This window comes from Callorhinchus milii, unplaced genomic scaffold (assembly GCF_018977255.1).
Source record: "Callorhinchus milii isolate IMCB2004 unplaced genomic scaffold, IMCB_Cmil_1.0 Scaffold5, whole genome shotgun sequence".
Taxonomy (NCBI): Eukaryota; Metazoa; Chordata; class Chondrichthyes; order Chimaeriformes; family Callorhinchidae; genus Callorhinchus; species Callorhinchus milii.
In genome coordinates, this window is record NW_024704746.1 from 36,247,301 (window position 1) to 36,274,385 (window position 27,085).

The following is a 27,085-nucleotide window of genomic DNA, read 5'->3' on the forward strand; positions in this document are numbered from 1 at the left end:
AAGGTGTAGAAAAGCTAGCTTTTTTTTTCCTATTTCATTTACTATCGGTATCATAGAATCAATAAATGAGGCTTTTGAGAAGAGGAGTATCTGCAGGCATTTTGTTCTTCCAGATGCATTATCCTTTTCCTTGTATTAGTTTTGCTTGAATTCTTTCATTCAGTCATTTGCACTACCATGTGTGAGAGGCTTCTCAAATAGCACTCCATCCTCCATCTATGGACCCGAGGAGGGTACAGTACAATCATTTAGTTATCCTTTTATACAAACCTGGTTTTAAAATTTGTAGAAAGATCTTTGTTGTCACAGTTCATCCTAGTGACATATTGATTTGCTGCAATTCTCTTTCTTCCAAGTTGTGTGTAAATCTACAATCCTTCAGTTGTTGAAATAGAGTAATTGCTGAAGTCCGATTGACGAAGAGTACATGGAGCCATCAGCCAGAGCTCCCCTATGTTTTAGAAATCATGAACAAAGTGGGCTCAGTTGCACAATAGTGGGTTTGTTTCTGTTCTTTCACCTCCCTTTAGACCCCACTGAGTAGTTGGAATCCCTTTTCCATTTAAGGGGAATTTTGCTTTATTATATACCCAGGACACAGTCTGAAAGAACATGGAGTATTCGTTGATTGCTAATAAATTAGTCTTTGAGATCTCAGATGAGGTTTTCGAATTTTATCAGGACTTGAGAAGGAAAAGAAATTAAAAATAGTTGCCTTTCCAAATTATTCGTATGAAAGTCTGTTTGTGTTGATCATTATTATTTCAGAGGATAACATTGACTTTTCTCAAATGTCAAGTCGTGCTGGTGCTATGAAGTGTTTCTAGGCTAGTTGCATTTGTACTGAAGAATCCCAAAACTACACTTTCTTTTTTATTGTCTCAACTCCAGTTTTTGTGAATTCTTTAGGGGTTTATTTTCTCTTTGTTTGAGTTTCTTTTCTACTTCATGACTTGTAAATATAATTAGCCCCTGTTCCTTTTCAAATTCTTTGGGCATGTACATATATATACACGGTATGAAGGTATTGGAATCTAATTCATTTATGTACTAAGTACAATAAATGTGTCCAAGTGGTTTAAAGAGAGTTTGGAAATTGTGAAACACATAACAATACAATCCTACCCACTTACATTCGACACCAGCAGAATTGTAGGAATTTTGTCGACATAAGTGGTTGTCGACATAAACAGACTCACCGTTTAGAGCATCCAGCTCCATCGTGCTCTGCGAATCCCTGAAGGAGCTCAAATGGAAGGATCTCAAGGTTCTCCTCGCAAGGTGGAGATGGCACTGCAAGGCCAGAAACCCCCTCTTTCGGATTACGGAAGACCTCTGTGTTCAGATTTGCCACCTTGGGCCACACTCACCCAGTCACTCACTTATTCACATGTTATAAGGGCCTGTCGGCATAAGCGGTCATGACACAATGGAGGGACTTGAAAGATTTAAAGCAATGCTTTTAGGGACTTGAAAAATTTGTTGACATAAGCATGCTGAAGTTTGTGTCAAAGTCGACCTATGCGGTAAATTCAGTGTGTTCCTATGCAGAGAAGGTACCGGGACTGTAATTATATTTCGACATAAGCGGATTAATTGATAACGTAAGATTTGAGAGAAGTTGGTCGTACTGTACTGCTTGTTGTGATATGCTCGTGTGGCATAGTAGTAGAACGTCTTTATTCCAAAACAAGAGTTGAATGATTGACGACTTCATGCATTGGGGGGGGAAAAAAAATCATATGTATTTTGTGCCTTGAAGCCATTGTGCTCCACATCATGGGGTCAATTCTGGAAGAACGCTGACATTCTTATGATTAATACAAACAAACATATTGTAACAGAGCTAGTCTTCATTTGCTTGACAGGCAAGAGTTTGTTGGAGAAATATTCTGGTTAAGCATACTTGATATTTTTACATAATAGATTATGGTTTCTGGAACAAGTTTTGAGTTTTTAACCAACAATGTTCGGAATCTTTTATTTGTCAGAGCTCCGCTTTGTTTTGAACTTTGCTTTCTATTTTGGGCATAGATGAATTTGTAAAACAGTTCATGTTTTAATTTGAGCACAAGTATTTTTAGTGCACGATTGCCCTGTTTAATACAAGCATGGAAACATGAAAAGATCAGCTGAGGCCCGACTGGAAAATTCCACTCACCAACTAATCTGGAGTGAGTTATTTTCCAGCTTTTGGTGAGCTAAAAGACAAAGTATCTGGCCAGCTTGTGGATAACTTCAATACATTTCTTTTTGCTATCAGTGCTTATTTCTTTTCTTTCTTGTTTTCCTTTTCTCTCTTTCTGTCTCACTCTTTCAGTCTGTCTGTGTCTGTCTCTCTCTATCTTTCTGTATCTGATCCTTTGTTATTTGCTGAATCTGTCCCCTACCCCCTAGTAGTTTTCACTCCCCACCCAGACCAAAGAAGAACGTTATTCCGTATTTTCTTTACCAAATCCTCTGGTTAAAGTTCACATGGTCGTTTTCCCCACCTGAAGTGTTAATTTGGGAAGAGTTCAAAAAGAAGGCCGATTTGGTAACTTCATTTAATAACCTTCCTGTCCAGAGCTGAACTGTACTAATTGAGGTGCTTGAATAGTTAAGCAATGAAAGCCACGCATGCCACTAGATGTTACAGATGCATTCAGGCTAAAACCAATTCAGCTCTCCCATCACTGATTCATTGGAATGCTATTCGTCCAAAATGTCAAAATCTGGACGTAACCCAGGAGTTAGAGAAGAATGTAAGCTTTTATGTATTGAAAAATATTTAGCTTTCCTTGTGGGGAGGATAAGTGAAATATTGTATTTATGCTTTTTTAAAAACTTTTTTAAGCAAAGAAGTAAAGATAGAGATTTGACATACTCCCCCACCCCCCCACCCCACCAAAAAAACAGCACAAAGCAAGCCAGTGTTTGCCCAAGGCAGTTGCAATACTTTACAGTTGTTTAATCACAAGTAAACTTTATGTCACATGGGCATGACTGCTAATTTTATTGTGCTGCCAATTGATTGTTTACGTTTGTGAACTGAACATCAGTTTACATCAATGTAAAAATTGTTCATGAATTGATTTTTAAAGAGGCACTCGGGTTCTGCCAGAGAGTCCATTAAAAAAGCCCACATCTTACCAGTTACAGTGAATTCCAGGCATTCTTTCACTTGTGTGAAAGGCCGTCATAACTTGCTACTTACTGCCTGGGGCAATTGGGAGTTGGAGAACTCTTATGCTTATGAAAGCTCTGTCATTACTAAAATAGCTTTGTTGTTTTAAAGAAATAAAAATCAGGATTAATGTTGGTTATTAAAACGTGGTTATTCCAGGGAAAAGTGTCTTTTTGAGGAATCTATTTTTCTGCAAATCTTAAAAAAAACATTAGTTTTAGACTATGACACTCGGAACAAACACAGTGATCGCACGGAATTAAAGGAATATTTTATTACTTGATTGTCCTTTGGAGTGTGATTCTCTAATCTCTGTCACGTTGCTGTTGTTCACTTAAAAAAAATCTTTTTCGAGATATTACACTAATGAAAAATGGACAGTTTTGTTAAATATCATGCTTAAATATGTTTGGATCTAATTCTTTCTGTAGCGTATCTTTGTGATGCTTTTTAAAAATATATATAATTTGGGGGAATGGTTTATATGCTTTCATCCTAGTGTATTACATCAATTTTCTTTTGGTTAGCCAGGTGACTGACATGTGAAAATCCATCACCATGCTTACGAATATCCAAACTAGATTACTGAGAGTTGTATGGAATGGAAATTTCTGTTTGTCTAGTATGGAGTGTGCTCTCTCCCCCCAGAGGTACTACCTTATGTCATCTAAACGAACAGTATTCTGCACTAACCTTGAATTGTGAACTTAAGTTATCAATGTACAATTGTTATCCACAGAACAGGAACTGAAGGTTTCGGAATTTAAATCGTTGGCAGAAATCTAAAGCCAAGAATAAAAGCGAAGGGCTGGCTTAGGAAAGAAATCGAGAAACAAAAAAATCTGAGTAGGAGTGTTTACAGCAAAGAGATGGTGAGACTGACATCCATGTCGACTGTGAGAATAGATTCAATATTGGAACATGTGAGAGTTTTCTTGTCAAGGGCAGTAGTTCAGTTGGAGTTAAATTAATTTGGAACAACAGACCGTAGGGCAACCAGTTACTTGAATTTGAAGGTGGAACTTTTGGAAGAATTTATTGAAGAAATAAGTTATTAAAGCATTAAGCAGCATGTGTTCCCAGCTTGTGGTAGCTGAGCTATTTCGAGAGACCTTTTAAAAAGGTCACCCTAAAATATGGCAAATATATCAAAGCAATAAGATTGAAGTCATTCACTCGCAAAGTCTTATTTTTTCCCCCACCCCAAGTTATTTTAATAAAATAACAACCAATTGCATTCATTTATCTAAGAAACTAACTAAACCAACAACAGTGGACTGACAAGAATTTGATTCCTTTGTGAAAAAAGTGAATTATAAAAGCTTGTATCTCCATGACATAATTTCAAAGGAGAATTGTTTTTCTTCTCTCCTTTAAAACTCTGAAGTAAAGTATGTAAATGGCTGATTCAGCAGATATGAAAATCCATATTTACTATATATAATGACTTGTAAGGGTGATGGTGTACATGTAATAATAAATACATGTGGACAATAGATTATATGAAATATTGCTGTTCAAAATGCACAGCAACAATGAACATTGAAGATGCCATGGGGAAGTTTAGTGAGTCACAAAAAACTAACAATGAACAGAAGCTAATCATGAAGTCAGAGTTATTAAGTCAAAAAAGAGTGTTACGTCCCAACATTATTTCAGCTATAGTTAGAAAAACAAAGTACCAGCAAGAACCAGGTTTTAACTTTGTAACATTTAATCAGATGTTCTGATCTAAATCTGGTTCCTTTCTTTGACAAATCTGGGTAATTTTATCAAAACAAGTCCAAAAGTGGGGAGGAGGAGCAACCTTGGGCCTTCATAGCATTCTTTTCAGATGTTGAAATGTTTCTGTTCATCAGGCTTGAAGCAGAATAATATTAAACTGTTGTCCATTCTGTAATTGAATAGATTTTTCCAAGTCCAGCCAGTAGATTCAGCAGAGACTGCTGCCACTGTAGTCCTTACACTATGAGCTATGAGGAGGCTTCTGTAATATAGTCTTCAGTAAGGAATGGACACAGGCTCTACTTTTTGAAAGTAAGTTCTGAGCTCAGGAAAATGCATGTTTTCCTGAGTTCAGAACTTACTTTCACGAAGTCTGTGCATTTATGTATGCTGTGATATTCAGGGTACCTGTTACCATGTTTCAGATTGAATTCCTCAAAATAATGATAAAGAATTCACAATAGGAGGGCAGAAATAATTGGAGAAAATGCAGCAATCCTGGGAAGGCCTTAGAAAATTTGATTGGCCAAATAAATTCTACCTGTCAAAAATACAGTATTGCTTTGGCATAGCTGAGCTGCCTTAAAGTCAGTAAAGGTGTTCACGGTTTGGTTCACCGAACTTCCAAGAACACAAATACTAAAGACCAGATGCTCATTTCCTATATTCTAGTTCTAAGGTTATACAAGAAACAAAGCATTGTTCTAATCTCTGCCGTCCTTAATACGCAATATATGGCTCTTTGGCTGACTTGCTGCGAGTTAGAAGGTCCTATGTTGTTGTGGTGACATTCCAACTGTTCCTGCCAGTGGGCAATTCGTTATAAAATGTGTAACCAAAATAATTTATTGTTAGTGTAGTGGCAAATGCAGGTTAGTAGGAATTAAATGGCATGACAATATTTAAGGAAAAAGTTTGACTACACTAACTGTCTGCTAGCTGGACTTCCCAACTTTTCCCTCCATAAAATGAAAATTATTCAGAACTCTCCCGTACCAAGCTCCGTGAAGCAATTTTCCCCCTCCTATCCTTGTCCTGCTCCACTGGCTCCCCATTTCCTAGAGGATTGAGTTTAAAATCCTCATCCTCACTTTTAAGGCCCCGTGCTCCTCCCTACATTTTGACCTATAAACACCATTACCAACGTCTCCGCTCAGCGGGCACTGGCCTGTTTCATAAACCTTGGCCTTCCTGCCCTACCATTGGTGGTCAGGGCTTCAGTTTTTCTGCCCCAACCTCTGGAACTCCATCCCAGAATCCCTCTGCCTCAACCCTTCCTTGCCTCCTTCAATGCTTATCTCAACACCTTTCCCATTGACCATGCTTTTGGCCATCCACCCCCTACTCTCGACCCCTCTTGATTCCAACCCCCAGCTCGGGTGCAAACTCTTGACTGTCTGGTGCCTTCCGATGTGAAAGGCGTTAAAGAAATGTCATTTGTTGTTGATGTCAATATATTTGTCAAATGGAGTAGTTCTATGTTGCTGTAACAGGCTTTTGTATTTTTGTAATGGTGCAAATATTTATTTTGCCTTCTCTGCTCCTTGGTAACCTTAATAAGGTCCCCATTTCTTGAGGTATGTTTTATATTTCTCATCCAGGAGATTGAAACACTGAGCTGGACTGTTAACTGGAAATTAGTGCTTCTTTGTAATCATGTGACAGAAGATGTGATTCTGTAGGACAGGACTGGTCTTGGTAGTCCCCTCCCCCCGAATATCCTGCAAAAGACTTTATCTAGCGGGTCAGCTGAATGTTTGCAAATTCCTCCAGTTGAGGAGAATCATTCAAATGGAAATTGAGAGTAGAGTTTCAATTGGGCTGTTTTGATTTGAGTGTTCTCCTGCTAGAGTTACCAAGTGGCCCCTTGCACAGAGATGTATTTGTTTTTGTTTGTAATGAAGGAGTTCTTCATCGCTTCTCCAACACTTGGGCAATCAGCTTCACAAAGCTGAGGACATTCTACCTGGAGAAGTAAAGTGGCGGCATTTCTTTCAACGACATTTCAGTGTAATTGCAGTTATAACACAGGACATTTGTTTATGAAGCTGTATTTAGTTTAAAGAAAGTTGAAAAATCATATGTAACTCTAGTAAAACTGTGTAAAATATATTATGTTCAATATAGAACTTGTGTTTGTTTCTCCACTTTGTTTAAACATACATTTACAGTGTATACGAGTGAGTCAGTGAAATTGAGAACAATCTTCCCTTTACTGTTCATCAATTAAAAATGAATTAACAGAACTATTGTAACTTTGAAGGAGAATTTACTTTTAAAAATTGTGACTCAATCTGAAGAAAATATCTTTTGAATTGCATATACTGTATGCTAAAAAGGAATGCTACTCATCCATAATCTATAATGTATCAAATTACAGTTTTATATGGCAGAAAATCCATATTCACAGAAATTGTACCAACAGCAATGTAAAGTCTTTTAAACGGAACAACCGCTGAGCATTGCAGTATGTGTGCAACATAAGTATGTTTCAAGTTGGTGGCACTGTGGGAGGTGCTAGTGGTAGAACAAAAATGTAAGGTACCCTACTTAAAAGGTAGGTTTGAAATGTTTCCTTTTAAGATGTGGGATATGTGCAAGTGACTTTTTTTTCATAAATGTAATTGTAAATGATTGTACTTTACACGTAATCTATCCACACTAACCAAAAAATCACTGGGTCCGAAGTGATCTCTGGCAGGAGCAGTGAGTGTGTCACTAGCCCGGCCCGCACTCCCCAGGCACCAGATCTCAGTTTTTTCCCCACCATTGGCACTAATCACATTGCACCTGCTGTATCCCCCAAGTCTTTTTGTCAACAATACTGCATTTGTTTGCTGGCCTGTTGGTTCCAAATTTATGTAACTTTTATGTTTCTTTTTGCTCAGTGTCTGCATTTTCTTGACCACTGACAACACTAGCTGTGTGTAGTGCCTCTAACTAAGGGAGGTTGGTATTCTGAATACAATTCATATAATACAGTAGCAACTTTGCAGCATTCTCAATCTGCATGACCAAACTGCACGGCGAGACGCTTAATAAAACTCCATGGTCTTTTGGGAATTGAGTAATTGTAGGGTGTGTGTATGTGTGTGTGTGTGTGTGGGGTGGGGGGTGGGAGGATACACAGTTTATAGTGTTTTGCTTCTAGATTCTCCTGGCATTGGCTGGATGATGCGTTGCGCAACACAGTAGAAATTGTATGTATACTTCTTTCATTACTGCTCGCCTAACAGATCAGAAAGGCTAATGATCCTAACGCAGATTGTTTGTCTCAACACATTTCACCGGAGGTGATGGCTTTACTTGCTTGTATATTGATTTCGAATTTTCTGTTGATGGTGTATATTCGTGACTTTCCTCTTGCCGCTTCTAAGGAGCATTCTTGAAGGTTTCACATGGAACCCGAGTTTTATGCCTCCAGTAGAAATTGAAGGTTGATGGTGTTTTTATATTGTGCATGAAGAAAAACCCTTAGTTCGTGTCTGAAATGATGAGTCAGGCATTTCTGGTCAGGTTGGTTGCGTGTATCTTTATTCAACCATTTGCAACAAATTAATGTCCGCAACTCCATTCATTTTTGATGATCGTTTTGAAGTCTTCAGGTGCTTTTTTTTATTTATACTTCAAATGGTTCAATTCAGTACCGAGTGGTATCCACTTGCTGAAGGCATATCATCACTTACCCTTTATATCCACCGTTGGGGATATTTTCCAAACTTTGGGTGAGCTGCTGTTTTCTAAAAATGCAATTTGTTTTTGAATTTTTAAAAATCTGGCATGTGTTGTGTTTGCTTAGTCCATACCCTGTGACTTGTAAGTTGTTTATGTGTTCATGCTTTAGCACGCATCATGTTGACTTTTGTGACATGCAGTAACTAATGAGTACTTTTTTTTTACAATTAATGAAGATGGCTAATGGAAGTATACTAGCCCTATTAACATACAATTAGATCAGGCCTTCCTCATTTTTTTCCTTGCTAACTTTCTTCCACTTCTCCTTTGTGACTTTCTTTCATCCCACTGAGGAATGATTCCATGGGGCATCTTCCAGTACCAAACCCACTTTCAAGACGCATCCCACTAGTCATGTGTATGCCTGAACACCAAGTTTCATTGAGCTCTTAAGGGCAGTTAGGCATCTGTAACTGAACCCAATTCTGCCCTCACTCACCATTCATTATACAGGTGGGAAGCACTGGATAGAGAACATGAGTGGAAACCCTGGGTTTCTCCTCTCCAGTCTAGGGCTCTGAAGGAGATTGTTGCCTCCCCATTGCCCTCTGGGCAGTGATTAACTAACTCAGCACGGAGCAGGATTGAGTCTGAGGCTTAGTATATGCAGAATAAACTCACTCAGCCATTGAGGGAGACTTTCTTGGTGTTGAGCACAAAAATTGAGTGAGACCTGATATTTATGTGCATACTGTAATAGAAGCATTGATCAATCCGTGAGCCATTATTAACTTTACTGTATTCTGAAATGTTCAGGTACCATTCAAGAGCCCTGTAAATTAATTTGAAGTTGTGCCCTTGAAACCAGTGGGACTCCAAACCATCCTGCTGAACCTCACTCGCATGACACTAACCCTGAAACGGTTGGGAGTTCACTCGTAATGTGAGGAAGATTCCCTCGCCTGGCAGCAGCATTGGCAGGGGTTAGGTGGAGTGCTTGCTTCACCACAAGAGCTGGTAGAGGGCATGCTGTGCCAACAATTGCAAATCCTGGCATCCCTGTTTTCTCTCGGAAATTCAAACCCAAGTTAAACATTATTGTATGCAGAATCATGGTAAGATCGGGCACTGTGTCTGACCCAGGGAGGGGGTGTGTGGGGTGGGGGGGGGGCGGTGGGGGAGAAAGTCGTCTTTTTCTTTTTGGTGTCGGTTTGTGACCCACGCTAAGCTGAGAGTGGGCCCCTGCCTCTTCGTAGGGGGAAGAAAATGCTGTGGGAGTTGAAGTAAACTCTTGGCCCCGTTTGAAGTGATACAAAAGTTCAGATGCTCGTATAGGCAGCTTTAAAAGACCAGCCGGTCATAATAGGAGTGCTGGGTTGTCAGGGCTACCATAGCTGTTAGAAAAAGAATGCAGCCAAGAGGGCAAGTTCTTGATGTGTGAGCTGAAGGAAGGAATTTGGTGCGATCATGCATCAGCCCTCCTAATCACACACTCAAAAAAGGCTGTGTGGGCGTAACGTAGAAACTACAAGTCTGTGCAGTGGGGTTGTGTGGCGTACGGTTCTTGCAATTTTCCCCTCACAGATGGGTAGATAGGTTGACGGCACACTTTCTTTAAATGCTGGCTTTATTCAGCGGTTACTGTGCGGGGGATGTTGTTGTAGCTGGACTGTGAAATGATGTTTGAAGTGTCTTCACCTGTTGACTGACTGACTGACTGACTGACCGGCTTTCCCTGGCCATATGAAAGTGCTTCAAGTGCTCCAATGTCTTCATTTTGAAATGCAAGTTGAATGCTTCTGCCTGATCCGCATTACTGGGTTTCTAGCACATACCTTGTTTAAGCTTTGTGTTAGGCATTGCCACAATATTTTAGGTAAAGTATAAAGTGAAGTCACTCCTAATTACTCCCAAGTACTGCCGGCTTGAGTGAGTTATAGTTCTGCTGTCAAGAGGAGTGTAAAAAGAACTTTGTGATTTGTACAAAAAAACATTAACCATTACAACTTAGCTATGTATTTTTACCGTGTGTGTATGTATGTATGTATGTATGTATATATAATGCGTGCATGTGTCTACACTTTTGCTGAGCTATATATATTTTTTAAACTGCAAATGGAATTTAAAAAGTAAATCGAAATCCCATGTGTTTTAGCTCTCTCTAACTCCCCTACCCTCAGTGTGCTATTCCCTACCATTAAAATCCAATACAATCTCTAAACTTGACAGCTGGTGTTGTAATCACATTCAGCTCTGAACGACAGTGCTTTACCAGACATTCTAATCTCACAACACTGAGGCCATAGCAAAGAATTTTACTGCTTAATCTATTGATAAACTGGGAGTGGGAGGAGGGGAAGCGACTTAAACATGTACTAACCTGGATTTATCTTTCGAACATTACCCACAAGAACTTTATTTTAATATTTGAGGGATGAAACCAATTTGGGTAAGTTTCCAGGTTTTTTTCATTTGAAAAGAAGTTGTGCTACTGTTAAAAAAAATCAAAATGAAGTAGGATAATGGGGCAGGACTTTTTGGGTTTACCAAAATTGTTTTGTGCCACTGATTCTTAGTATGTGAATTTGTGCCCGATGTGAAACCCATGAGGGAATCAGACAATATCAGATCCGCCATTTCAGACGTAGGCATTTCTTTGCCATGGATAAGGGAGCAAAGAATTGATGTCAAGTAACCCTGTTCTGTTTCCAGTAATCTTCTAGTGGATGGTTTTAGAGCAGAAATGTTGTTTTATGGGAAGGGAGACGAGGGAGAAATTGCTTAAAATGGTATAAACACAGCCTAATGATGTCTGGCTTGGGAAGTATACAGAGACGTTTACTTACAGTTTCATCAAAAATTATGTGGAGGCTGCCTGTACTATACCAGATATGAAACCTGGAAATACCAGATGTGTTTAGTGTAATTGTTAATTGTTTCCTGGACATAGTCTTTATTCCCAGTTGTTTGTTGAAATCTTTAAAAATGACCAGGAGCTTATTTTCAAATTCGTTGTTCTCCTTAAACTTGGAGAATAAATGATATTGGAAATATAGAAGTATCCTGTTCATTGCAGAGCCTCTGTGAATTAATCTTTTTACTGTACGTAATTTTATCTTTGTGTCAAGTTAACTGTCCCAAGGTTCATGGAGGGTAACCTTCTTGGGAAAGCGATATTGAATTGGTTCTGAGGAGAGTTCACACCCTGATCGAAATGGAATGAAAATAAAAGAATATTTTGCTACACGTTGAATCCATCGTCACCTTCGTACTGGATCCAAATGATAGGTGAACTGAGGTCTGGATGAACTAAAATGCTGCACTATGCAAATTTGTAGGTCACGGTTGCCTCCGAGCATCAAATATCTGAAATAGTTTTCCAATCAATACGCTTTCATGCTTGCTGATGTTTGTGTAGAGCTCTTTCAAGTGCTTTTTGATCATTTCAGTTTTCAGGAGCAATTGGACTAGAAATAAAAGGCACTGTGCCATAAATGTGCTTAGTCTTACTTTTGTAGTGATGAATTACTAAGATGATACAGTTGCACAATGTTGAAGAACCAATATGCTGCCTTGCAAAATTAATAGAATATGGGTTCAGTTTTCCCATTTTGTTACTAAGTTTTCAGTCTCAATTCCACTGGTGTGGCAAGAACTGCTTTCTACCTTGCTATAAAAGAGACAGAAAAGGTGTGGGGGGGGGGAAGGAGGGTGGCTGAAGGCACAGTTGAAGAGGAAGGCTTTGAGACAGGTGTTGAAGGAGGCAATGGAGGGGCCAAGGCGGAGGGACTTCCTGAGGATGGGGGCAGAGTAGTTGAAGGGCCATCCGCCAATGGTGAATGGGTGGGGGACGTGAAGAAGGCCGGAGCGAGCTGAGAGGAGGGAGCGGGCAGGTTGGCAGGGGTTGAGGAGGTCGCAGAACTAGTGGGGAGAAAGGCCATGGAGGGGTTTGAAAGTGATATAACTCTATATAAAAGGGAATTTTATAGTTGAAGAGACAATCTAAAAGGCATTTAGAAAGAGCCAGGAATTGGGTTTATATAGCTGAGCAGTGGAACAAGTCGTGCCAGCGTAGGCTTGATGGACTGAATGGTCTCCTTCCATGCTGTAATTCTGTAATTTTTTTAGTTTAGTAGATTTTAGTTTAGTAGACCTTAAAAAACATATTGCATTCCAGATTCCAGACTCCGTATTGTGATTGAATTGGTTAGACAAAAGACAAGTTAATAGTTGTTCGCAGTTTTAATTAGAAGCAAAATAGTTCTTTAACATTAATTATCCAGGCATGTTGTGGATATCAAATCACCAAAGTACAGTGTACTGGTTTTGAATACATTCCTTTCACATCTATCTGATAAAATGGACTATGCTTCAGGATTGTGTGTTTAAATATGAGTCACTCTGCAATATCTGGATTTAAATAAACAATGAACTATGCACTACTCTGTACTCTGTTTGGCCTAATTACACTTTTTCAGATTAGTAAAATGCTTTATTCATAGAGATGATCAGAAGTGTTGAATAATTGTCTGTGTCTCATGAAGTAACTGACTGCTGCTGGTACATTATCTACATTTTATCTCCAGGTAAATGGGGTGGAACAGGGCAGGGAGAGGTGACAAATTCTGCACCAAGCGTCTACTCCTGTGGAATGATCATGTCTGGGCAGGTGACTGTCTTCAAGCACAGATTTTTTTTCCCCCTGTCAAAGTGCTAATGCAATACTGCATTGCTGAGAAATGTAGTTGCTGTAAAGAGCGTATAGTATTTGTGTATGGAAGTCCAGTAGTGAGGTAGCAGTTTCAAACTTATAGCAGAAATTCTGTCGGTATCAAAGTGCTATTGAGAGAGGTTTAAAACAGTCATGTTTTCACAATTGAAGCCAAGACTTCATTGTCGTCAGGTCAGAGTTCATTACACACTGTCAATGGAAAAAACAATAGGAACTTCAAGATGCTCTTTCTGTTGTATTTGTTAAATGAGCCATTGCTCTATTTGAATAGATTTACTAGCAGCATTTTCTTGTGGAATTTAAATGTTGCCAAGCTACTTTGGGGTTTTCACATGTTTTCTAATACAGTGCCTATAAATAAAATGGCTACTGTGTTTAATCCTTTAACCTTCAGGTCCATGCTTTGGATCAGAAACCTCTCAGGATTGCTCTAGTGGTGATGGGGGGGTGGGGGTAGGAGTGGCGGTGAAAGGGTCAATGTATGAAACCAAACGTAGTGCAGATTCTTAATAGCTGTGTTCGTAACCTCACACCTTCCAGTGGCCCATTTGGAGTTTTCAGGCCATCTTTACTCACGGGTACACCCAGTGAATCTTTTGAGATAAGCATATGGTACGTCTTCCTTACTGCTGCAACTAATGAAGAAACGCAGCAGGCCAAACAGCGAAAGTATTTTTTTTCCTCTCCTTTAGCTATTGGTGGTATTCTGAAAGCGTTGGTTTACTCTGCGCTGATTTCAGAACATGCTGTTGCCAAAGACTGTATCAAATTAATCGTCTGATTGCTGCATTCTGACAGCAAGCAGCTGTGAAAACGTGGCTCGCAGAGAAGCCTTTGAACATCACGGAATAATTGCAGCTGAAAAAAGTTATGATATTGGTAGGATTTGGTGCATGTTTGTGACCCGAGCGGTGTCCTTTTCAGTGTTTTTTAAAGAATCCAGCTTTCATTAGGAAAACAGTAAGTGCTTTGTCGGGTGAAGTACTGGAGCTGTGACTGCTTCAAACCAAAACCGGGTGCAGTTTTAAGCTCTCACTGTACCTGGAATGCTGCAGGGCTTCGATGATATGAGTGTGTTTATACAGCGGGGGTGTGGTCAAATAATTATCATTAAATAATTGTTTAGATGAAAAATCTGCCAGTGGCAACAGGGTTATTAATTCTGAATCGAAGTCCTGAGTAATGGATTCTAGAATTGGCAGGCACCAACCCCAAAGATGCAGCCATTTCTGGATGAAAGGTGAAATTCGAATCACGGTTCTCAGTCATGAAATTGTTATTGAATCATAATGGTTGTACAGTATTTTCAGAAATCTCTGCGCAGAGGTGCATTTTGTTTCAAGAAAATTAAACTGATTTGTGCATAATGCCCCATAGATTGAGAACTGGAAAATTTGTGAAACTCTATTCCCGTAGTCTCTGACTTTTTTTAAAAAAATTCAATTGGAAAACTTGCTTTGAAGGGAAAAAAATGTAACTGCAATAGAATCGGTGTCAAGATCTGAGAGTCATTGTGCTGCTGGTTACAACTCTCTTTGTTATTTTTTACCCCCCTCCCCACACTAGGTTATATCAATCTTCTGCCCTTTGCCCTTCCAGACAGGGAGGACATTTTATCCCAGTTGTAAAGGGGATTCCATCATTCTGTGCAGTGCTTTCTGCAATTGACTGTCTGTGTTGTTTATCTCCTCCCCCCCATCCACGAAATGTGGATCTTGCAGGGGGTACAGTTCCACAAAGTTATATGTCTTCTCGTAGCTCATCCATGTGGTCATTGTTCATTTGTGAATCACAAGATTGTGCGGGTTGGTAGGCATGTCAACCATGGAAGCACATTGTAGCAAGCATACCCCGGCTCCTTGTGATTTCCACACGTACATTTTCCAGGAGAGGTCATTGGTTAGCGATGAGGGCCTTGTCTGATACTTTTTCTTTGCTCCCCTCCCTACCTGAAGGCCACTAACGTGAATTACAGCACCATCACAGCTGCCTTGTCTAGACCAGTTATGTTAGCACAGAAGAGGGATCAATTCTGTCACCTTGCAGATCTGTGTACGGCTGAATTTCACAATAGTGAGTGACTTTACTATCGGGCTTTGAAGGAGACTCAAACTGCCTGGGTGTCACGTGGAAGAGACGTAATTGCTCAGAGTACCAAAATTGTATAAACTGTCATGTCGTCGTCTAATCAATCACTCAAAGATGGTCCGCTGACACTTCAGGGCCTGGCGAATTGTGGGCTGAAACTAATCTCTCTGAGGTTGTATAACAACTGTCTCAGCCTAATCTTCAAAAGCAGACCACCTATTGAGACCACTAGTCCTGCATGGGGGTTGATGAGTTTCTCTCCTTCCTTGGAGGAAGCATGGTCTGAGGTATGTTGTTTTAGACCCAACTGTAGTTTAAGAGCTAGGCATTTGAATCCCAGTATTGTATTAAAGTTTGAATTTGTCCAAGTATAAGTCCCTTCTACAATTGAATTTAATTATGGATCGTGTTGTATTATGTGGCTTGATATGGCAAGCATTTGCGTTTTTCAATTAAGTAAATTTTTAGAGCCTTTTATGTTGAAACACCTCAAGGCTCATCATAAGTTATCGCTGTCGAATATGATGGCTGTTTTATTAGGCAGCATTCATTTGTGTCAGCAAGGAGTAACAATGTTTTCTCCTCCACAACTTATTGCTCTTTATCCTGTGCATCATTCTGCTGGAAATAATATTGTTGATCTTTGGTCTCTTGAGGTCCCGTCTGCGTACTTTAAGCACTCTGGGATGCTACCATGTTTGAGGGGCGCTATATAAATGCAAATTGTTGTCGTCTGTTTAAAACAACAACTTGCAATTATATAGCGTCGCTCACTCAGGGCAGCGTCCCAGATTGCTTAACAATTTTTTTTTGTTCGTACTCTTCCCTTATTCAAAACTACTTTTACTGAACTCTTATCAAGTGCAGAGAGAGCTAAAATGATAATTTTGCTGAATAAAAATTGTCAAGATTATCCCACGAGGATAGAAAGTTAAAAATGTTCAGCTCCATCTAGACTGCCCTGGAGTAAACAAATGAAGAGGATGGCTGGAAAAATTGAGGTAGGGGAAACTTCTGAATTGACTGTATCTTCCCATTGATGGAATATTTTAGCTCAATTTGTTGGCCTGCTCCCTTGTTCTTGTGGACGGACATCTATCTGGAGCAACATCACAATTGCTCGTCCTGAAGATGACTTCTTCCCTGTCTTCATAAGGAAACTAGGGGCTGCACCTCAGCATTCTGCATAGACTAAGACACCTGTAGAGTACACGAGTGGTAAAGCTTTACATGGAGTTTCTCCTGCTCTTGTGTTATTGCTTGTGTTGCCTGAAAACAATTTGCCATCATTTTCTGAAACAGGATGATGTAACGTGGACGAGGCTGTGGGAACATTCACTTGCCCATTAATATACCCTCCACAGGCTGTCTTTTCCAAATATTGACCACTCTCTGTGTAAAGTAATTAAATCTGAACTGTCTTTTCACCTCCTTTCTTGTGGGCCAGAGTCTTTACATTGTTATAAACCTTGGATTATTATGTAGTGTTGGGGGAAATATGAAACGAAAACTGGCAAGAGAAGAGGGGAAGTCAGGATATCATGAATAGGTTGGCTATTCAACTGAGAAAATTACTGCAGAATTGTGCAATTTGCATGCACAAGGTTATGTTGAGCTGAACAAACTGCAACAGTCTTAAGGCTTCTGGTATGTTAAAACAATACCAAAACTATAGTTGAAATTCGAACCGTAGCAACTTTGTTTAAGGGTTGATTTACAAAAAAAAAGAAAGTTTAGAGCATCAAACAAAAAGAATGTTGTGCTCCTGATTGAGGAATTTCTTGTATATTCTGGTGGGGTTGTTATCTTCCCATTGTGTATTTTGCCATTCTGTGTTCAGTTATTTCCTTCAAAACAGTAACATTTCTAATGGTTTTAAGACGATGACAGTGTGTTGGATTGATGAAGCAGTTGACAGCTGTCCCTGAAGAATGAATATGTGAGAAGGATTCTGGTGTAATATCGCGCAATAGATTGCTGGAGAAAATGCACACAATTGCAGCAGTGCTCAACACATTTTTGTATTGCAACAGAAAAATCCATTGTCAACTATTTCTGCATGGTACTGTATAAAGGTAAAGAATTTCCTTGTTCTCTAATTTTCTTTCTCTCCCTTCCTAATTAAATTGATGTGTGTTTATTGCAAATGTCTCAGGAAGACTAGTCCAGTACAAACAAATAGTTACTAGCCTCAACTATTCCGACTGATCCATTGCCCAAAAATGTTAAATGAGTTGTGCTCAGAACATTTGCCAGAGGGAAGGTGTGGTTTAATGAGCATTTACTCATCAAAAGGAATTGCTATAAATGCATGTGTGGGATGGAGGGGGTGGAGTGATTCTATCTGAAGGAATTCCAGGTAAAGTAATATATAATATAATCCTTAAATATGTTCAGAAATCTAGGTGAGATAAATATATCAGAATCATAGAACGGGATCCGTTACTGTAAAATGCTCTGAGACGCCGTCCGGCGTGGAGGGCGCTATATAAATCCAAGTTGTTGTAGAAGTTGTTTGGATAGTGTAACCTTATTAGCTTATGAGCAACCTGCTTTCAGCAACTTATGAAATTGGGTAATTCATATCTATCTTTAGAGCTTCATCAGCCTTTTTAATAAAATAATCGTCAATTAAACTAAAATCACATACAGTCTACAAGATCTAACTTACTTGGATTTAATCCAGAAGCAGTTTGAATGTTTAGCAATGGCTAAAGGCGACAGAATCCCAGGTTCATGTAAACTGTTCCATCACAAATTTGAGGAGCAGATTGAATCTAAATAATTCAACAGTACACACCAGCCAAAGTTTCCAATCAAGATTAGAATTCGGTAATTCTTAATAATAATTATAATATTGCTTGCATTTGATAGTGCCTTATCACGTCTTCGATACGTCTCAAAGTCCTTGACAGAATATACTTTATTTTCTTGTAGAAAAGTCGGTTTGTGGGTAGAATCAAACTCCAATGTATCTTGTGTCCACCCCACTTCTCTCTCTCCCCTCCCCCAGTAGCCTATTTATGTATGTGAGGTGTATGTGAGATGAGTTTTGGGCATTCAGACAAGGTACTAGAGAACTATTGCCTGTGAAACTGGAGTAGCAAATGTCAAGACACCAAGAGAACTTGTAAGAGGAAAAATTGTTGAGGAAAATTGTTGAATGTTTGATCATATGTGGGATCAAAAGTAACTTATTTTCATAGCAAGAACGGCAAGCGTACAAATGCCTTGAATGAAAGAATGTATATAGAGACATGATGTCAAATCTATTATAGTTGACTAATGTAATACAATTGTTTGGACACTTTAGGTATTCTGAAATCTGTGAAACCCTAAGTGAAAATGTAGGAGAGAGTCGTTGTAACTCGGCGTTTGGGGCCCATAAAATCCCAACCAACATTATTACGGGGCATAGTTTTCAGATAATGCTTCCGCATTCACAGCACATGCATTCATAGCTTCTGCATAGCAGCTCACTTCCCTTGCTAAAACATGGATACTTTCTAGGTCATTGGGTTGACACCGACTTCTTCCTGTATGCTGTGCAAGCTCAACATACAGGCAGTAAAATCAGCGATCCATCCAATAAACCAGAAGTCGGTCAATCAGGCAGTCGCCAATATCATTTCATACGGAAGTAATGTTAATGGTCACTGATGACCTGGAAGTTGGCATTTTTTTTAGTGAGCTTCCAGCACTTAGGGACGTCCTCCTGACTTGAAAATTGCTCTACAAATGTAATTTGCTGCTGTTGTTGCTGGATGCAGTCATCTGTCATTTTTCAGGATTCGAAGCGCTCCAATGGATGCTATATAAATGCAACTTGTTGTTGTTGAAGTAAACCTCCATTAAAACAAAGTGCATTATAATGATGTTCTTCTGTAAAATTGTATAATTCAATTGATCCTGGTAGATTTTGCCCTTGTGAGTTTGGGCCAGGTTGCATTTTGCGTGGTATGTGTGCGTTCATTTTGTTATCCTGTTCTACTATCCTGAGCTGCTTAAAATCAATATAATGAAACTAAACTTGATGCCTAATTTTTGACTGGAGTATGCACAAGTTAACCTTAATTTTAAGCAACTTTGGCTAGAAATTGTATACCAAAGAATTAAAATGACATTAACAAAATTCTGTAATACTCAGCAATGTCAGAACTGTGATTGTCATACAAAATTTCTGTCATGCCATTTTAAATTTGTCTGGTCATCCTAAATTCTATCAGTTTCATTTTTAAGTGGTTATTTCAAAGATTCAGACACTAAATACTAAATGTTGGTACAGTTTTACTTCTCTACCGTTTCAACACAATTTCTTCTCTAGTTCATCAATTACATTCTGTCTTCTACCCAATCTCTGTGCCTTTTAAGTATTATTAATGTGACTTGCGTAATAACACTGAAATAATGCAAAATAAGCATTATTAACAGTTCTTTTGATTCCTGGTTAAGCACATACTGGTTAGAACATGTACAGAAAACCAGTGTCTTGCACTTTGTTATAGCGTGCTATTTGGCAAGTTACCAGGTAGCTCATAGCATAGGTTTTACTGTAATTATTGGTGGCAATACTACAGTGGATTGGAACAAAGAACTTGTGATCTCTATCTTTGAATGAAAGAGAATAATGGGATGAATATCTCGCTCTCTCTGATAACGGTTAATAGTCCAAAGTCAAAATGAGTTTCAGTAGACCACAACACTGCTATCTGTTGTCAATAGACAATGGATTGTTGTGGCAGCTACTATAAAGCTGCTTGCAGGTGAGTTATGAGTATGTTTGAGATGAAAGCACATTATGGGTTCTGATTAGCTGCAATATCAAATTGGTGTAAACTGTCCTTAATGCTGTAATAAGAATGAAATGGTTCATTCTGCAGCATTTCCCCGAAATCTTTCAAGAACACAAATTTAATCAATTGATTCCTAAATCAATTTCTGAAGATAAATTTGAAGGAATTGAGCTATAAATGAATGACCGACATGTTCATGTTTATTTGAGTATTGTAAGAATTTTATTTTAGGAGTGGAGAAAAGTAGATCTCAGTTGGAACTATATAAAGCTGCAAATAGTTGTGTAGAATGTTGCACATCAGCTTTGGCTGTTCAATAATTTGTGTTTCTGTTTGGTTGCAAACACAGGTGGCAGTGCAGCAATGACGTGAGATGTTTTGAAATATGACCGTATTCATGACACTAACAAAGCGACAGAGGGCATTGACTCTAATGGCCAGCTCTGGGTAAGTGAATTGATAATGATTTGGGCTAGCATTCAGGTTGATCTGGTTTCAAAAATATCAATTTTAACATCCAGCAATTTTATTTTTACAGAATTGTTTTCATAATCTTCACCTACAAATGCCTTCTCGCTTTCACACCTCCCTACCTCTGTTCTTTTCCAACCTCATTTTCTGCTTTGCCCTTTTGTTCGGCAACTCAGGTCCCATGCCCCTCTCCCTTCATCCCACCATCGCTTTCAGCCACTATTCCTCCACCTTTCTGAAACTTCTTTCGTCCTGCCCCTCATTAACTATGTTCGAAAGTCACCTAAAAACCTATGTCTTTGACCATGCCTACTTTCTCCTACCCCTTGTCTGTATAAATTGCTTTGAGACACTACATGAAGGATGCTACATGAATGCAATTTTGTTTTCATTTGGGAGATTGACACGTGCCGAAATGCCTCTCTGTGTTTGAGCCTTCATTTCTTAGTCATGATATTTTGAACTTTTCATTTTAATGTTCAATGTCAGAAGAACCAAATATTAAAATATCAGCAGTTGGATTGAATGCTACTTCACTGTTGAAATAGAATGCAGGTTTTCCTATTCAAGAGCTTCATCTCCAGATTATTTTCTACTGCACTCCCACATCACTCAATTTCTGTTGAGAACAGCCATTTGTCTTATAAATGTTTTCTTCTTCTTTTGAGCTGCAGTGGATCCTATTGATCTGAGGTCATCTTGCAACCTTTTGACCTGTTCTGTTCAGTGTCAAACTTGGTCGTCTAATCTGGTTTTACTTTTGCTCTTCACTATAGTATATTGCGCTGTACAGAGCCTTGTTTTAGAGCCAACTTTTTACTGATATTTACAACATTTGCAGAACATATATTTATATTCAAAGTGAGAATTCTTGTTCTGAGCAATTATGGAACTCTTCTCTTCCCCCACTACCATCACCCCCATCCCAATGAGATCAACAAACAGCAGATACTAGAGATTAAGCCTGGTACCTGGCACGTGTGACTGATTCAAAGCCACATCAGGTATTGCATTTACCCACTGAGCCAGCTATTCCTTTTTAAGAGCACATTTTCACCTCCCCCTTGAACGCCCAGTTTCGTACCTTCTCCTGGCAGTATCCACCTTCTTGATCATCCCTCTCACCATTGAGACGTTTGTGAAGTACAACTACATCGATTTAGCCAAAAGGGCACACATTTTGGTTCTATAGCATTGAAGTGTAAAGTAAATTTTATGCCAAGTCAACAAAAATTCACAACGTGGATCACCAGAGCCGTTTTCACTGGCCTCCTATAGGTTGCATGAACCATTTGCCATCAGGAGTGATGTGTAATAGCTATTATCCAAATTCTTGGGAGAATTTTGCCCAAAATACAAACTCAGGATTTGAGTCCATCATTGTATGTCGTTCCTTGACATATCAGTAGGATTTTAGGGTTGACTGTAACAATATTAGCTACAAAGGTTGTCTCTTGCCTTTGTGAATTTGCGGGTCTATAGGTTATTAATGGATTAATGCAGTGAACTACAGGACAGAAGGGTGAAAAGTCCATACAGATCAGAAAACGTTTATAGTTGCAATAGTTTGTTATCTAGTGCTGTACACATGAATGGTCGAAAAGAAAGCTAATGTGGGACAGTACTTAATTGGCATCAGACTTTCTTTTCAATGGAGTGCCCACTAATGGTGAGTTCCAGGTATAAAGGCCTAAGGAAATTGCAGTCACAACCAGGAATAGTCAGATAGCTAGAGACGATAACCAGAATCAATGGAAGTTACAATTTAGGAGGCCAATCGGTCTTTCAATCCTATCCAGAATTTGAAAGTAGTTTAAGCAAATCTGGGGAGACGGAGGAATACCTTCCTTATTTCTTTAGGTTTTTGAGAAAAGAGAAATAGGTTTGGTAGTTTCCTACTTTTTCTACGAAAACAAACGTGTTTTGATACAATTGAAATTAAAAATGCTGGATGTGTGTATCTTTACCCACCAAAGATGCTCACCTTAATTGGTCCTTTTTTCCCCTTGACACCTGTGTGATTATGACATCAATCTTTCCTCGTGTTCACAGTGGACATATTATTATGGAAAGTGTTATTTAATACTGTTCCTTTTCAACAGCAAAATCTAATTGTAGTGTGTAAACTTCAGTTATTCAGGCGACGAATGTTTGCACAAAATTGATTGAGCTTTACACTTTCACATTAAAACACTGAGGCAATATATGTAAAGATCTTGGTTTGAACACATTGGTGTCAATTAAACTTTGAACATCAGTTCTGCCTTAATTATATTTTTTTCAGAAACAGATATCACTTTTAATTAGAGACGGGTGTGAATTTGTACTCAGCTGAAAAACTCTTAAGTAATTTCCTGTTGTTCATTCAGGTTTTTTGACCAACTAAATTTGCCCACCTTCAGAGCGGTCCTGTAATAGAAATCTCTTATCTGAAAAGCTTAAAATCTTTTCCCCTCCTAAAAATATTTGCCATAAAATATAATGATATCCACCCCAAGGAACATGTACCTTGTTACAGCCCTAAAACAAACTTGTTGAATCTCCTGAAAGAAAGTGATGTTTTTTTCTATCTGTGCTATTAGATTCTTGTCGTGATCTTAAAGAGCATATCAATAGCTCCTGGCTACTGAGAAGAGTGCCCCAGCTGGTACAGAGACTTTGATCTGTTGTTCAATGCCAGGAGGAAAGATATTAATCTCATTGCTCCTTCAGCTGGAAAGGGACCTGCTAGATATGTCATCTTTCAGTAAATTTCTTCTAATTTGGAAACCGGTTAACGTCAGAGTTCATTGAACTGCTTTGCACCTGTAGCTCTTTTATATTTCTATAAGTTTTATCAGCATAGAGTACTTTACAATGAACGTTAAAATCTGGCTTAGATGTGAATGTTTTAAATAAAAATGTTGTTGTTGTCGTCATTATATTTTTCATTCAATTTGGAATACTCCAATGAAGACTCCTCTCCCCTCCCAAAAAAACCCCACCTTATTTTCTAAATTTTCACTTATCCAGTGTCCCTTGAGTAAAACGTGGAACTTCGGTGTTTCAAAGTTTTGTTTTTTAATTCACCAATGACTGTGTATGTATTTTGATTGATGTAGCCATTAGGCAAACCCCATCCTTGTTTGGTGTGTTACTGTACTCTTGGAGACTGAATCCATGCTTTCTGATTTTAGCGCTGAGTAAGGTCCCAGATCATAGCTCAAAAATAAGTTTTTTTTTGTCAGCCTTCCCTGGAGTATTCCAGTAAAATGAAGGTCAAGTTAGCAAACAGCTTTTTGTTAAAATTAATGTTTTGAAATGTTTCATTTTAGAGATCAAATGGTCTTCTGAAGAAGTCATGGGTAGCTGCTGTAGCTGTCCAGATAAAGACACAATCCCAGATGACCATCAAACAAAATTTAAGGTACAATGTTTTTCTGTTTACTAACCTGATGAATGCACCCGAAAGAATAGAGATTCAAAATATTTTTCTCCCTTCCTGTCAGTTTTTATAAAGACTGATGAAACAACTTTTAGGTTTGCTGTTGAAATTCAGGCAAACTTGCTCCTGGCTGTTGGTAAAACTACTATAATCTGTGTGGGAATATCATGAGCATAGTGGTAAATAGAAAGAGGGAATCATATCTGAAGTCTGGGTTAAAATAATATGAAAATGTAGTTGCCAAGCTACAAAGGGGATTAATCTTTGACCCAAACAGTCAGCAATCTATCTGCACTTGTGACCCAATTGAAATTGGGCAAGCAGCAACTGGTGATATCAGTGTCAGTTGCTACAATCTGGCAATTATTGGATCCTTTGTCACTGTTAATTCTGTTTTCCAAAATGGCTTCTGCAGAGCAGATGTGTAATAGCAATAGTCTGTTTAACTATGTTCAATAGTGTACACACAGTTTCTACGATTAAGGATGGGGCAGAAATCTGGTTAGATCGGGGTGGGGGGGGGGAGACCCTCTACAAAGCCAGGCATCAATCGCTTAATCATTGCTCCTAGTGTTTACAGTAGAATGATATTTTAGGTACGTTATCAGTTTCTTTGCATGGCTTCTGGTTATACACTTTTCTAAATTACTCTTTGAGGGATGTTGAGTAAAATTATAATTTATCAAAATACTGTGTTGCTTTTGAAGTTCCATAAATTTTGCAAATGGTGCTTGACTACTGTTTTAGGTGCTTGGACGTTATAGTGGCTACAAAAAGGCAAGCTCTTTCTTAACTAAATACTAATAGTGAATGCATTTATTTTTGCAGGTAATTAATGTGGATGATGATGGTAATGAGCTGGGTTCTGGCATAATGGAACTTACAGATACGGAACTGATTTTACACACGAGAAAGAGAGATGAGGTAAAATGGCCCTACCTCTGCCTGCGTCGCTATGGTTATGATTCTAACCTTTTCTCTTTTGAAAGTGGTCGGCGATGTCAAACTGGACAAGGTATGTATCTGACTTTAAAAACTTGAGAGGTAGAAAAATGCTGCACAAAGTTATGTTTCAGTAGTCAAATTCATAAGATCTTTCTGTTCAGAAATATTGTAGCTTTGTTAAACTTTGGTACAACGCGTCCTATTAGTTTCAGTAATTATAAGGTGTATTTTCACTCATAATTTATTATTCACAATCATGGTTCACTTTACATTGTGGTAAAAATGATCCTTACGTTGGTACAGCGCCTTTTACTTTGGGAGGACGTCTCTAAGCGCTTGACAGGTTGTAGGGTAAAGTGTAGTGACGGTGTGTTTTATGGGCCAACAAAAGATATCAAGTGGGTATGCACTGCATTGTTCACTATTGCAATACTGCATTTAATTCTTTAGTTTCAAAAATAGGTTTAAATAACTTCCAAGGTATTTTTATATTTATATCCACAACTGAAGTTATGTTGATACTACATATAATTTGCTTTGAAATGCATTGGTGTAGGAGGTTAAGAAGGATGCTGTCTGTTATTATTTCAAAATCTTAGACTTTTAACTTGTAAAAGCATAACATGTAGTGCCATCTGTTTATATAACCATGAGATAGATGCCGGTCTCCAGGGCACAAGTGAACCCACGTTATAGTGAAACATATTATGACAGTTCTATAACATTTCTTAAAAGATTGATTTAACTATTAAACGATTAACAAGAATGTCAACTCTAACTTAATGCTTACAATGGAAGAATAAGCCAAAAACTGGGAATGGTGGACGTTACTGATGTCTATCTGACTATGCTTGCAATGGTAAGTCAAGCTCCCTCTGCTGTTCATTGAAAAGAGGCACAATACTGGGGAAGCAACTGGTGTTGCTGGCTGTCCTCTTGAACTGTGTGTAATCCCTTTGGGGGCTGACCAGAGTTGTTTGTTTGAATGAACAGCAGTGTTTTCCCCTCCTATATGTCATGTAGTCAGTGTTTTTATTTTCTTTCTGTTGGAAACTTGTCAACTGCTTGTAGCCCAAATAGTCCCTTCTCTTGTGTGTTGATGGTGAACCACTTTTAAAAGTCTGTAACTTGCAAGAGCAGAAGAATAGCGATATTTGAGTTGTATTCAATTTCTAGAAGGAAGAAATCTGTTACTGAAGCGTTTATAGGTGATTGACGTAATTACATTTGACATGGACATTTCAGAACCTCTTATGTTGGTGATTACATATATCCATTGCATTCTTTAGGGATCTTTGCTTTCAAGTGTGCTCGAGCAGAAGAGATATTCAACCTGTTACAGGATATCATGCAGTGTAACAGTATAAGTGTTGTAGAGGAGCCAGTTGTGGAAAGACACGACCATCATAATGAGTTGGATGTTCCCAGGACTCCACAGACACCTCCCAGTAAGTATTATTTATGTAGACGTGTTTATGTAGAAAATGTATTATGCTTCAACAAACTTCTCATTTTGAGGACCAAGTTAGCTGTAGATCCCCCACCTCTCTCCCTCCTCCTCCTCCTCCTCCTCCTCCCGTAACTACATCATCCAAAGCTGTGTGCAAAGGCTACAACTGTCTCTGCAAATTGTGTTTTCTTTCATTTAGCTCCAGGTTTGGTTCAACCAATTTTACCAAATGGATATCCTAGATACCCATCATTTGGAGATGGATCGTCTCATCCTTCAACAAGACATCCATCTGTCGGCAGTGCACGCCTGCCCTCAGTGGATGAAGAATCAACACATCCTCTAATTGTATCAGAGGAACAAGTAAGCAGAGTGCTTCATTTTTTTGGAACAAATTGGGTGGTGTTCTGCAATTTGTGGCCTCCAGTGCATAATTTTATCACAATCAAACATTACTGCATTTAAAATAGCAATATAATAGTGTTTTTTTGTAGCGTTAAAAAAAGAATATTTAGACATATCAGTTATGTTTAATGTGTAAAGTTTATTTTAGTATTTAAACTTTTAAAAATAAGGTGTGCTTTGCATTGTGTTGAGAATACACTTGAATAACCGA

At 38.6% G+C, this 27,085-nt stretch overlaps 1 protein-coding gene across 5 annotated transcripts in view; it reads left to right on the forward strand.

Annotated features, from left to right (window-relative positions):
- Positions 1–27,085, forward strand: part of frs2a (fibroblast growth factor receptor substrate 2a) — a 37,039-nt gene that overhangs the window by 6,926 nt on the left and 3,028 nt on the right. For 2 of the 5 annotated variants that reach the window (XM_042335706.1, XM_007903736.2), the window contains exons 2-6: positions 20,529–20,626; positions 23,965–24,056; positions 24,903–25,089; positions 26,309–26,467; positions 26,669–26,832. In XM_042335706.1, coding sequence (XP_042191640.1) covers positions 23,991–24,056; positions 24,903–25,089; positions 26,309–26,467; positions 26,669–26,832 — 576 coding nt within the window. In that variant the 5' untranslated portion in view covers positions 20,529–20,626; positions 23,965–23,990. Of the gene's footprint in view, positions 1–7,980; positions 8,092–9,561; positions 9,682–17,364; positions 17,462–20,528; positions 20,627–23,964; positions 24,057–24,902; positions 25,090–26,308; positions 26,468–26,668; positions 26,833–27,085 lie in introns of those variants that run through there. The other 3 variants (XM_007903733.2, XM_007903735.2, XM_007903732.2) reach the window with 3 other exon arrangements.